This window comes from Phaethon aethereus (genome assembly GCF_964289735.1).
Source record: "Phaethon aethereus genome assembly, chromosome: 5".
Classification (NCBI taxonomy): domain Eukaryota; kingdom Metazoa; phylum Chordata; class Aves; order Phaethontiformes; family Phaethontidae; genus Phaethon; species Phaethon aethereus.
The window spans coordinates 20,085,320-20,098,769 of NC_138579.1; the positions used below are offsets into that span (position 1 = coordinate 20,085,320).

A 13,450-nucleotide genomic window follows, 5' to 3' on the forward strand; every position below is an offset into this window, starting at 1 on the left:
ATAGTGATACTGTACAGAATGTGATAAAAGTGCTACTATATAGAATATAGTAACAATTACAGCTGAATACATCTTTTTGTGTATTTATTCTTACATTTACATGTTTTGTGTGATTGAAATGCAGTCACTGATGTGTTTATCAGTCATATATTCTGCTTATATTTTTTCAGATCTTTTCAGGACTTTGATGTAATAAAATTAAGGAATTTACAAATTACCATTCAGGTAGAATGACATAGCAAACCCACCATATTTAATCAATCTTTGAAACAGAAAGACTAAAAAAAATAGTGTACAGAGAAATGTTTGATCTTTTTGCCTATTACTAGGGTACATTCTCAGTTCAATAAAAACTAATTACTCTAACATAGTTGGTGGGGTTTGGGGTTTTTTTGGGGGGGGTTTATTTTTTGGGGGGGGAGCATGTGTTTGTTTTAAAGGCCTGCTTTTAATGGTTCTCCCATGGCTTCTTTTTTCTTGTTGCCTTTAAATAAATTTTGTAAGGTTTGGGGGTTTTTTTTGAGGTGCCTTGCTTCTGAAATGCTGCATTTTCTTTTATTGACATATTAGGAATACTGAGACTTGTCACTCCTTTTATTGAAAGATTCTAGAAAAACTGTTTAAAAAGAGCTTGTGCTTTAATTAAGGGTTAGAGAAGACTTCCATTATTTCAGTTGATTATTAAGTATGGGAGTGTATGTACAATAATACACGTGTTTTGTCAAGACTATCTGTCCTTTGTGTGGTCTCTCAGTCAGTCAGTTGTTTGTTGCATGTAGTGTTTGTTACTACATTGTATTATCTGATAACATTAATTCAGTAATCATCAAAAATTCTTCATTGATTGGTGAGTTTTGAATTTCTAATCTGGAATTGATTTTAAAAGTGTGTTTTTGATATTTCATATGTAAGTCATAAAGAAGGAAAAAAAGTGCAGACTTTTTTCTTTTGGAGGCCACCCTGAAAGATTTCTCATCCCTTTAGCTTGACCTAAGTTGTCTTAGCAAAGTTAGGAAATATTACCAGCTCATTCATCTTCTTTAATTTGTCGATGATAACAGATGGATATTTATACAGATCACACATCAAAATGCCTTTGACAATTAAAACTTTAATAATGGTTGTCAGTAATTGCAGCAGCTGAAAAAATATAGTTGTTACTTAATACAGATTTATATCACTTTCGCTATATGTGTTGCTGCTAACTCTCTTCTCCAAAAATAAAGGTAAAGAGTAAAATGATTCTGAACTTTCTTATGGTAGTATTTCTTTACAGTTTTACTACTTAGATGTGTATATATATATATACTTGTTTCCAAGCAGGACTACTTCAAGATCAGAGTTGTCAACGGAAGGTGATACAGATGAGAGTCTGGAACAGTCAAGTAAGAAAAGGAAAAAGAAAAAGAAAAAACATCACCACTATAAGAAGACAAAAAAGAAAACTAAAGGGGACTCCGGTAGCAGCGAATCAGACCTGGACACTAAGCACATCAAGGACAAAGCCGCCGGAAGTGGCAGAAATCACGAAAAGGACGCAGCAGCAAAGTATGTGTTTATTAATACAAATTAATGCAAAATCTAAATTCATTGTGGTTTTGTACTTGTCTTCAACTTTATGAATGAAATTCTGACCACTGGTGGGTTTTTTTTTCTAAGCTGTATATGACTAAACCTGCATTCAAAGCAATGAAAATAAAATTAGAACCACTTGTTTAATCATATTTGAAAAAGGGTAACTAAAATACTCTGTGAAGTACTGTTCTGCAGAGCAAAGCATGGTATGGTGGTAACAAAATGTATTTTTAAAGACATGTAGAGGCTTATGTTGAGTTTTTGCAAGCATGTTGTTTCCCTTTGTGGATCTTCTTTTGGGAGAGTTTGGAGAGGAATTACATTAAACATTAGTCTCAATTAGTGCAGAAGTCTTAATATACAGCTGGGTTTGTGTGTAATATAACTTCCTCCTCACAGACTTAACATTTCCTCTTTTTCATATTATGACAAAGTTTGTTGCATGATTTAACATTTCTTTTATGTCCAGCCATTTATTGCTCTATGGTGTGTGCTTCATACTTCTTGCTCATGGTACATCTAGATGGGTATCGGAACAACTGAAATTGTTTTGCTAGGTGTTTTTTTTTAATTCCAGGAGCTCTAAAGTACTGTGTAATTAGTGGAGGTGTCATTTTTTTTTTTATGGAACAAGAAAATAGATATGGAGTGACTAGCATCATCTTAGAGCAGTAAAAGAGGTTCTGTGAATGCACTGAGTTTGGCATACTGAGCTCTGCTTTTCTCAGTCTGTTGGGTTTTGATCATTTAATTTAAAGGGGCTCAATCTAACTGGCTGTGTAAGTCACCTTTCCCTGTTTCTTATCATGTTTGCTAGTTTGAACAGCCATTTTGCCTCTCTCTGATTCCCTAGTTCCTGTTTTTTTCTTTAGCATCAGCAGCTCTGGCTCTAATTCACAGCATTGCAGCTGCTCCTGGGGACAGAGTGAGGATTTGGTGACATTGAGGAATTGTTACAGCTGGATGTAGTCCAGGAAGTCCTTGACTCTCCCCCGATTTACTACTTTTCTCAAGGCAGATTAACCAGGCGCTGAGAGCACAGGCTTGTGAGCATGTGTCTATGCCAAGGGATCTTGACACTGTCTCCCTGTGGAAGAATGGCAGCGGTACTGGAGGTATTGTCTGATGCCTCTAGCCACACTCAACTCCTCCCTTATGAAGACACTGCTGTTGGCTAGTGGTGCCTAAGGCTTATTTGGCTGTGAGGAAGCACAGTGAAAATCACTGGGATGTGAAGACCATTCTGCTCTGCCCAGTCACTCATGTCTTTGCTGGGGGTGTCTGGGCTGGATGGAATGGACTTACATGCTGAACCTGGTTCATCAGCTGTTTGTCAGACTGGGCCAGCTAGCCAGTGCTTTGCCCAAATGAAAGGGTTGAAGTTCTTTCAGAGTGTTTATTTTTACTTCTTTCCATAAATTGTTGATACTGAAGGAATATTGAGTTGTCAGTAGACTGTTTTTGAAACCTGAACCACGGAATTGCTCTAAATGCAATAGGTCTTGTGAAATTGTAGAAAGCTTCTCAAGGCTATAAAATTCATTTACTAAGTTACATATTTACATACATACTTACATGAATTCAGATTGGAAGCTCATAGTTATCTACATTTGGAGGCAGGTGGCATTTCCACTTAAGTTCATTTGTATGACTAATCCATAAACCACTCCAATGCACACTGTTTTATCAATTGCATGGGTATAATTACAGCTAATCAACATAATCCCCTTACAGATCATCCTCTTTTTCTTAATTGTAGCATCCTACTAAGACAAAAGTAAACTTTAGAAGTAGCAATATATGGCTTTTAGATTACAGCTTGCCAAGTAATTGATTGGTTAAATCTGGTTATTACCTTTGATAATTGTAAATCCAATTTATGGAAATGCAAGGAGTGCTTGTGTTTTGTTTCAATGGTCCTATTAGTGTTTCTAGTTCTTTTTTTCTGAGTGTGTGACTGACTTTGCAATAATAGATCATGTACCATGACTTTGAGTAAATTAAATTATTATGAACTACAGAAATGTAATGTTTCCCAGGTTTTGTAAATGCTGAATATGTGCACAAATGATTAGAATATACTTCTCTTCCTTTTCTGCAGTCTAGATAAGAAAACGTCAAATCTTACCAGCAATCACTCTGTTTGGCTTGATGATATCCAGGCTTTCACAGCAGAAACCTTCAGAATAGACAAGAAACCAGACCCTGCAAACTGGGCCTACAAATCCCTATATCGAGGGGATATAGCAAGGTACAATATGTTGGTTTCTATTAGTACTCAAATTACCACAGAGTCACTATCTCAAAATTCACTAACTTGAGTCTGGCTGTGAAATTTTTATGTAGAAGATGAAAGTAAGATAACTGAATAGTTTATTTCAAAATTTGACTTTACACTGGGCATAAATATTTTAAAAGGCAAAAGATGCCATGAAATAATATAAAGTACATGACTAATTTTTTTAAAAACATTCTCTGTGCAGTAAACTGCAGGCATGTGAACTTGTAGAACTGCCATCTGGAGGTGGCAGCATGGGACAGATTCAAAAGCATGATTTTTGAGGTCAGAAATCCCAGGTTCTGTGTTAGATATCTTTGGGCAAGTGCCCCTTTTGATCTCTGTTGTTTCATTTCTGCATCTGAAAGGGAAATGGAGGTACTGACTATTTCATACTAGATTTGTCAAGAGGTTTACTTACTGGAGTAGTTTTACATCATTGCAAAAAAACCCATGCAGGTACTTTCTTAGCAAACAGATTCTGTGTTAGATCACACAGACATTGTACCAAAGGGTATCTTATGCATTGCTACATTTCAAATGTGTATAGATGAAATTGCATTTTCAACATTCTTAGTGGGTTACTGGCACTATGATGACCAGCATTAATAGAGAAGCCTGTCTAAAGCAGCCTACGCTGTGTTTGGGCATTATGTATGTACACTTCTTGATGTTCTCAAGGAATATTATTTACTATATATGAAAAGTAATTATTTGTGGAGGAGGGAGGATTTCTGGGTTTTATTTTTGTAGTGTGTATACCTTTGCAGTAAAATAGCCTGGTTACAATCCATTCCAATTTTCTGCCACCTTTGGATTGTCAGCTATTGTTTGAGATGAGAAGTGTTATTTTAGCAATGCATGTCAATACATCTGCCACTGAAATGACATTTCTTGGTAATATTTTAAGATGGTATTTTCTTTTTGTGGTGGGTTGACCTTGGGTGGATGCCAGGTGTTCCCAAAGCCGCTCAATCACTCCCCTCCTCAGCTGGACAGGGGAGAGAAAATATATTGAAAAGCTTGTGGGTTGAGATAAGGACAGGGAGAGATTACTCACCAATCACTGTCACAGGCAAACTAGACTCGACTTGGGGAAAATGAATTTTAATTTATTACCAATCAAATCAGAGTAGGGTAATGAGAAAACCAAATCTTAAAACACCTTCCCCCCACCCCTCCCTTCTTCCTGGGCTCAGCTTTACTCCCAATTTTTTCTGCCTCGTCCCCCTCCAGTGGTGCAGTGGGATGGGGATGGGGGTTGTGGTCAGTTCATCACGTTGTCACTGCTGTTCCTTCCTCCTCAGGGGGAGGAATCCTCACACTCTTCCTCTGCTCCAGCCTGGGGTCCCTCCCACAGGAGTCTGTTCTCCACAAACTTCTCCAACATGAGTCCTTCCCACAGGCTGCAGTTCCAACTGTATGAGGTTTAATAAGGCCAAGTGCAGGGTCCTGCACTTTGGCCACAACAACCCCATGCAATGCTACAGGCTTGGGGAGGAGTGGCTGGAGAGCAGCCCGGCGGAAAGGGACCTGGGGTTGCTGGTTGACAGCCGGCTGAATATGAGCCGGCAGTGTGCCCAGGTGGCCAAGAAGGCCAACAGCGTCCTGGCCTGTATCAGGAATAGTGTGGCCAGCAGGAGTAGGGAAGTGATTGTGCCCCTGTACTCGGCACTGGTGAGGCCGCATCTTGAATCCTGTGTTCAGTTTTGGGCCCCTCACTACAAGAAGGATGTTGAGGTGCTGGAGCGTGTCCAGAGAAGGGCAACGAAGCTGGTGAGGGGTCTGGAGCACATGTCTTATGAGGAGCGGCTGAGGGAACTGGGGTTGTTTAGTCTGGAGAAGAGGAGGCTGAGGGGAGACCTTATCGCTCTCTACAACTACCTGAAAGGGGGTTGTGGCGATGAGGGTGTTGGTCTCTTCTCCCAAGTAACTAGTGATAGGACAAGAGGAAATGGCCTCAAGTTGCGCCAGGGGAGGTTTAGATTGAATATTAGGAAAAATTTCTTCACTGAGAGGGTGGTCAGGCATTGGAACAGGCTGCCCAGGGAGGTGGTGGAGTCGCCATCCCTGGAAGTGTTCAAAAAACGTGTGGATGTGGCGCTTCAGGACATGGTTTAGGGGACGTGGTGGTTCTGGATTAATGGTTGGACTTGATGATCTTAAAGGTCCTTTCCAACCTAGTGATTCTGTGATTCTGTGATTCCTTACGAACTGCTCTAGCATGGGTCCCCCACAGGGTCACAGGTCCTGCCAGCAAACCTGCTTCAGCCTGGGCTCCTCTCTCCGCGGGTCCACAGGTCCTGCCAGCAGCCTGCTCCAGCTCAGGCTTCCCATGGGGTCACAGCCTGCTTTGGGCATCCCCCAGGTGTGGCGTCCTCTGTGGACTGCAGGTGGAGATCTGCTCCACTATGGAGCTCCATGGGCTGCAGGGGCACAGCCGGCCATGGGCTTCCCCAGGGGCTGCAGGGGAATCTCTGCTCTGGAGCACCTCCTCCCCTCCTTTGCTGACCTTGGTGTCTGCAGAGCTGTTTCTCTCACGTTCTCACTCCTCCCTCCAGCTGCAGTTGCGCGGGTCTTTTTTCCCCTGACAGAGGTGCTACCACTGTCCCTGATGTGCTCAGCCTTGGCCAGCAGCAGGTCCATCTTGTAGCCGGTTGGACATAGGGGAAGCTTCTAGCAGCTTCTCACAGAAGCCCCCCCCATAGCCCCCCCTGCTATGAAAACCTTGCTACGCAGACCCGATACACCTTTCTTAATCCATAGGATTATTGTGGCCTTTATGAACTTGGTCTGTGTTTCTTCTTCCTCCCCACTGCCCACTTCTTGGCATATAAAATGGGTAGAGGCTTAGGGATATAGAAAGATATTACTGGACTGAACTACTGGTGTCTGATTTTTCAGTTTAAAATTATCTAATCTAAATAGTCTTAAATAATGCTGTCTGTTGTTCTTTCTCCACATTTGTCTGCGTGGCTTAAAATGATAGGATGAAATAAAAGAATTTTCTTCTGCTGAGTATGACAGATATTGTTGAACTCAGAGGAAGCTTGGTATAATAAAAGTGGTGATGGCACTGAAAAAACATGTAAATTTAAGTCTTAAATAAGGAGCAAGTTACCAAGTTCTTACACTTCTGAAACTCTATGCATACAGTATTTGGGTTAATTTGGATTAAAGTACTTCCATGCTTTCTTTCAAAAAGGAGGTATCTTTTTTTAACCTGTATTTTAGAAGATGCTTAATTATATTTTTCCTTCTAAGATACAAAAGAAGAGGAGAGTCCTGTCTTGGCATAGATGCAAAGAAACAATGTATAACTTGGGACAGGTCTGCATCAAAAAGGAAGCAATTACAGAGTCGACCTGAGCGCTACTTCACAAAGAACAATGTGAAGATGCTGAACACAGATGGGATTCCTGTTTGCAATAAGAGTTCTACATCTGACCCAACTGCTTTTATACCAGTTTTCCAAATGGAAACTGATGATCCTTCCAACACAACGGAGGTAAATCCTCTTGGGGTTTATGATCCATCAACTACAGTGTGGCTACAAGGAAAAGGGTGCAAGAGTGCAGACCACGAGCATGTAAATATGCAGCAAACAGTTCAAGAGCCTGGGATAAACATTAACTCCATTCTAATGACAAAAGTGGAAGAACATAACAAGAAAGTCAGAGAAAACCCAAGAGATATTAATGCTTGGATGGAATTTGTTTCTTTTCAGGTATGTGTTCTGACAGACCTGGTTGCTTACTATAAGTAATAAATAAAGAATGAGCTGTTAATTCATCTTCACAAACATCGGCATTCTTGTGATTCTAGTGATGATTCTTACTAATGTTGTAATAATTTTTCTTTTTGTTTTAAGGATGAATTAATGAGAGGACCTAGCCCATATGACAGTAAGGGAGAGCAGGAAGTAAAAAGAAAATCACTGAAGTTTATTTTAGAAAAGAAGCTGGCTATTCTAGAGAGGGCAATTGAGAGCAATCCAGGTAACGTTGATCTGAAACTTGCCAGGCTGAAGCTTTGCACAGAATTCTGGGAACCACCAGCTTTGATCAAAGAATGGCAGAAGCTAATTTTCTTACATCCCAATAATGCGGAGCTGTGGAAGAAATATCTCCTGTTCTGTCAAAGTCAGTTCACTACCTTTTCTGTTTCAAAAATCAATAGTCTTTATGGAAAATGTTTGACTACATTGGCAGCTGTAAAGGATGGCAGCATGGTATCACATCCTCTACTGCCTGGCACAGAAGAAGCTATGCTAGGTAAGGTTCTTTCTATTTCATGTTATGGTCAGAATGGTCTTTGTAGGAGTTGACTACATTCTCTATAAGAATAGACTTTCCTATGTATTACAGGAAGTTTTTATTTTCTTCAAAATGCTGGGCATCATGATTCTTAGCTGAGAATTAAAGCAGATATTCCAACCAAATACAGATATAGCAGATGCTTTTCTTCCCCAGGAGAATTTGTGGTATAACATCCAGTAAAGTCTAATGTGCTGAGCAGTTTGCAGTACAAATGGCCGTTGGCTGCAATTCTCCAATCGTGACAAGAGATGTGCTTTATCTTTGCAAAATATTTATTAAAAAAAAAAGGTTTGCTTGTGAAAGAAACAATTTTCTCCTTTTCAGCAGTTTTATAGTTAATTACTTTAATCCAGAAAAGAGAAGGGATATGGGAAATCTGAAGTGAGTTTTCTCGAGCATCACAGTTCATATATGGAGAATTCTAAACTGTAATACCATGTGACCATGCCTTCTGTATTTATTGTATGCATATATCTACCACTTATTAACCCTGGAAGGAAAACTAGTCGGATGGTTAGGATGCTGGACTGGATCCAGGGAAGAAACGAGTTCATGCTCAGTTCTGGCATGGGCTTTAAATTTATTTGGAGCTAAATGACTTAACCTATCCCATTTTAATTTTGCTTCTCTACTTTCAGAGGTCATTGTGATTATTAATCTATAAATACCCTGAGGAGGGGGAAATTAGTGTCGCCATGAATATGTTTTTGTTTCCTTTTTTTTTCCTTTTAAAATTTGTTTTCAATCTAGAGGAGGGTGTTATGAAGCAGTCCACATTTCATGTGTGGCACAGTCTAAGGAACCTCTTATTTTTATCCAAGTCCTGTAACTGCTGTTTGAGCAATGACGCTATCTGTTATGCAATATCCAGTCTGGATTTATAGATTGAGATGCTGGGTTACAAATTAGTTTCAGGTGTTCAGATCTCTTATGGTCCTCTGTTGATTCATCTTGGATCAAGCACTGGAAAAGATGCTGTAAAGGAAAAATCCTGTGCTGGCAGGTGGATACTGTACTGCCTAATAGCTTCTAATTGCTTCTACTGTCTCTGATTTCCAACACTCCAGTCGCTTTGTATACTAACCGCAATGAATGATTTTCAGGACAAATGTTTTATTCACTATCTATTTTTTTAAAACAGGAAGTTTTTCTTTTTTTTTCCCCCTGCACAGAACGTACTTGGCTCATTAAATACTATTTGTCAAGTGCTGTGAGACATTTTACTTTTTTTAATGGAGTTCCTTTAACTTGTTGACTATATTAGATTGACATTTTTCAAAATACTGGTTTCCTGGCAATGTCTATAGATAGGTTAAAATGAAAATGAACTCAACTTACTTTGTGTTTCCATTCCATTTTTAATGTCTTGTTGTTCTGTATTAGACTCAAGTGATTTGTTTATGAACACTGTTGAGGGTTTTGAGTTTGGGTTTTTTTTCCCCTGTTTTTTTTTTTCCCCTTTGGAATTCAAATGATAGGAGTGGAGAAATTTCCAGAGGGGAGACTTATTGATCTAAGGGTTTGGATTTTTTTAGTGACTCAACTATCAAATTCTTGAGTTTGGATTTGAACTGTCAAGTGTATTTATTGGGAACATTACCAAATTGTTCATTAAGAGAAATATACAAAGAGTTTCACAAATAATTATGAGGTGAGCAGCAGTGTAGATGTATGCTAGGCTTGTATCTTCAACCTTTAACCTTTGCTAATGACAAAGTGTAAGCTAATTTTGAATAGCAGTGCACCATGCCATCTAGTGTTCAATTCAGTATGCAGTACTATCAGCTTGGAAATAGGTGGGTGTGTTTTTAAAATATGAAATTTAAGCAAGCCATTAAAAATTTAAAATTATAGATCAGTTTTTACTTAAATGTTGAAATAACAATTAGTACTATTTTAAATTTACTAGGAACTGTTAATATAAGGTAGATAAAGGTGAGCATTTTCAAATTTTGCTGTGGAAAGGGAGTTCTGTTTTTCAAATTATACTTATTGGCTGGAGAGAAACATCCTTATCTTTTAGGTCAGTTCAGCTGCAGAAGTATCTTAGCATCATGGACTGAATTAAGTACGTATTCCTGCTGTTTTCAGCTTTTACCACAAAGAAAATGCTGATATTTGCATTTCTTCAAATACCGTTTTCTTTTTTATCATGCAGAAAATGTTATGCTATAATTTATTTTTGGCTCCGGTTTGGCAGCAAGTCCTGATGAGATATTCTATGCATTCAGCCTGTTTTAATCCAAGTTCATCTGTTTGAAGCTGAGAAACTAGGAAAGGACAACTTTTTCAGTGTCAGTTGGACACAGTGCCTAAATTGTTTAAAATACTTTGGAAGATTCTATTATATACTTAAGAATACTTTTTATTGTATAAATATTTACAGAAATCTCAGAGTCTTTATTATCAGAAACAGTCATTGACTTTGCAGGAAAATTGTGTGAAATGCGTAGTTTGTATATTCTAGCTGAATTCAAGTTTTTATGTGCACACATGTGATGTAAATCTGAGTACAGCTAAAAGGAGTAAACAATTTGCCACTTCTTAGTACTAAAACAGAGGATGATCATTGGAAACAATTGAAGCCAACCTGTGTTGTTACATGTGTATATCTAGACAAATATTTTGATTGTTTAAAACCCTCCAAAGTCAATGTATTTAGTGAAGAAATAATAGTTTTTGAAGAACCATTTTCAAAACTGTCAATGATTTATTTTAATCTTGACTTATGGATTTTGGGTGTGTTTTGCAAGACAGTTAAGACTGTAACTTAAAGCAATTTGATTTTTGAACAGCCACTGTTTTGTTAAGACTTGAGTGTAATTTGGAGTGATAGAATAACTCTGAAATGTCCTTGAACTGCCTAGTAGTAGAGGTGTTTATAATACCTGTTACTTCTCCAGCCCTTTCATTTAAGACTCTCATTGCAAATACATGAATAGAAAAACTGGGGCTTTGCTTCCCTTCTTAAGCTGAGACTTGAGGCTCAGTGTGTTGTAGGGATATGTCAGTGATTACAGAAATAATTTGTTGAAGAGCAAGGGATAGGACTCCTCTACTTCCAAGCAGTAACACTTTTGTCCAAAAGACTGGACTTCTCTTAACTGAGTTCTTATGTAGAGGAAAAGAAAATAGGAATGATAGTTAGAATGAAAACAGTGTATTACCAACATATTACCAATGTAACAGTCTCATGCAAAAATGGGGCAAAAAGGATTTTTGTTGTAATCACTTACAATTCACACAGTAATCCCATCATCTTCAAAGAGGGCTGTGACCCACTCTGACATATGCTGGATGAACTGAAGCTGGGACCATTGCATATAACTTTTATTCATCAACAAGGACAGTGCATGTATGGCATGAATAAAAAGTCATGTCTTTGGTGCATTTAAAGTGAGAGGTCTTAATTAAACTACAACAGTTTTCACATGTGTTTTTGCTAGTTACTCCCAGTGTTTTGGATTTTGATACTGTTACAGAACAATTATGCTCTACAGCACTTCATGTATGTCTTTTGTGTATTTGTTGGCTGTAATAAAATACTTTGCAACAAAACTTATTTGAAATATTAAAGTTTTATCTTCTTTACTTTACAGCTATATTTATTCTGCAGTGCCACTTTCTGAGACAGGCTGGCCATTCTGAGAAGGCAGTGTCTTTGTTTCAGGCGCTGATTGACTTCACCTTCTTTAAACCTGACAGTGTGAAAGATCTGCCAACAAGGGGACAGGTAGCAATTACCATTTAAATGGGTGAATATCCTTGTGCATTACCGAGAATGCTGTAGCAGAAAAATGTTGGTGAATTTTTAAAGATATAGGGAAATATTTTGAATCACAACTTACTTTGCAGTTCTTCAAGGTGATGCTTGCATTGGAAAAATGGTTGTGGGTCCTCTGGAACTACATGCCAAATGGCTGCTTCTACTGTTTATAATAGAAGTGTGATAACCAGTCATTTCATGTCTTCTTTTTTACTAATTAAAGATGGAAAAAAATGAGCTGGCTGACCAGTGTCTCTGTCTAGTTGGCACTTCCCCTTGCTTGTTTTCCCCAAAACTGCTGTTGTTTTGTTACTGTTGATGGAGAAAGCTGATAGGACCTAAAATCTCTTTCTGTTCTAGACAGTTCTTGCAAATATTTCTTAGGTTCTCTGTTATCTGTTGTTTTCGGTAATTCTTTGACAGCTGCTTTAGGAGCAATTTCATGCTTTGAAGTATCTTTTATTTGACCCATGAGACTCCATTCAGCTTGTTCTGTTAAAGTACTAAATCACTTTTTCCACTTGATTTGCTCAGGACAGTGTTGGGCATGCACCCCAATAATAATCAAGAAGTTAATATTTAGAGGGGGCTGTTGCCAGTGTGGCATCATCCCACTGAGTTGTTGGGAGATGCTTCCTTTTTAATGAGTGGTAGAGAGGGCTACCAGTTAGGCAACTGGGCTACTGTAGAAGAAAGAAATTGAATTTCGTTCTATTCCCCAGCAACCACTACTAAGGCTCCATTTTTGCTCTCTAGATTAATGATGTTACCCATCAGTGGATCAATCTTGTAGTTTAAATAGTAGTGGAGTCCTCTTAAAGAGACAAAAGTTTAGAGTTCAATCATAATTATCATGCAGGATGGGAGATTTGGTATATTTATACAGGTAAAACTCGATTTATACTTCCAATCATTTGAAAAACTGCAAGATTATCTGTAGTGTTTAAGAAACGCATAAGAAAGCAGGATAGAAAGGCATCTCAATTTAAAAGGACAGTGTTTAGGTTGGAAGGTGCAGTTCTTGAAAATAGGAAAATGCCAGATTTACAGCTGATTGCCCATTCTGCCCTCCTACCAAAGCATTATGACTCAATCTTGAATGGCTTGTTTTCATACTGTTTTCACAGTTCAGTTTCTCACTCAGAGCAAAGAATAAATCCATGAGGAGCAGAATTAGATTTTGAAATTATTGTAAGCCCTGCATTTTCTGATATGTTGATGCTTGATTTTTGCTAGAGTAAATTTTATTGTTAATATTTGTATTAACAGTCACATCTCCTTGTCCAAGCCAAGTTTTGGTACACAGCAGAAGCATATAATAGGAGAGAGACAGTCATTAGGGCTAAGTATACACAAAGCAGGGGGGCTAACTGATGAGTCTAAAGGTGATAGATTGCATACAGGGAATGACAAAATCAGGACTGGAACTCTGGACTTCCGATTCACTGCAGAGTGCCCTGAAGTTGTTGACCACCCTGAAACCTCAGAGATGAAAGGCCTTGCTGATCTTTT

At 38.4% G+C, this 13,450-nt stretch overlaps 1 protein-coding gene across 1 annotated transcript in view; it reads left to right on the forward strand.

The window, feature by feature from the left end:
- NRDE2 (NRDE-2, necessary for RNA interference, domain containing) overlaps positions 1–13,450 on the forward strand; it is a gene marked incomplete at its 3' end in the record, with an annotated part of 37,497 nt that overhangs the window by 9,522 nt on the left and 14,525 nt on the right. Inside the window, exons 3-7 of the mRNA XM_082000996.1 lie at positions 1,324–1,548; positions 3,677–3,826; positions 7,118–7,580; positions 7,725–8,127; positions 11,772–11,905. Of these exons, the coding sequence (XP_081857122.1) occupies positions 1,324–1,548; positions 3,677–3,826; positions 7,118–7,580; positions 7,725–8,127; positions 11,772–11,905 (1,375 nt within the window). The remainder of the gene's footprint in view (positions 1–1,323; positions 1,549–3,676; positions 3,827–7,117; positions 7,581–7,724; positions 8,128–11,771; positions 11,906–13,450) is intronic.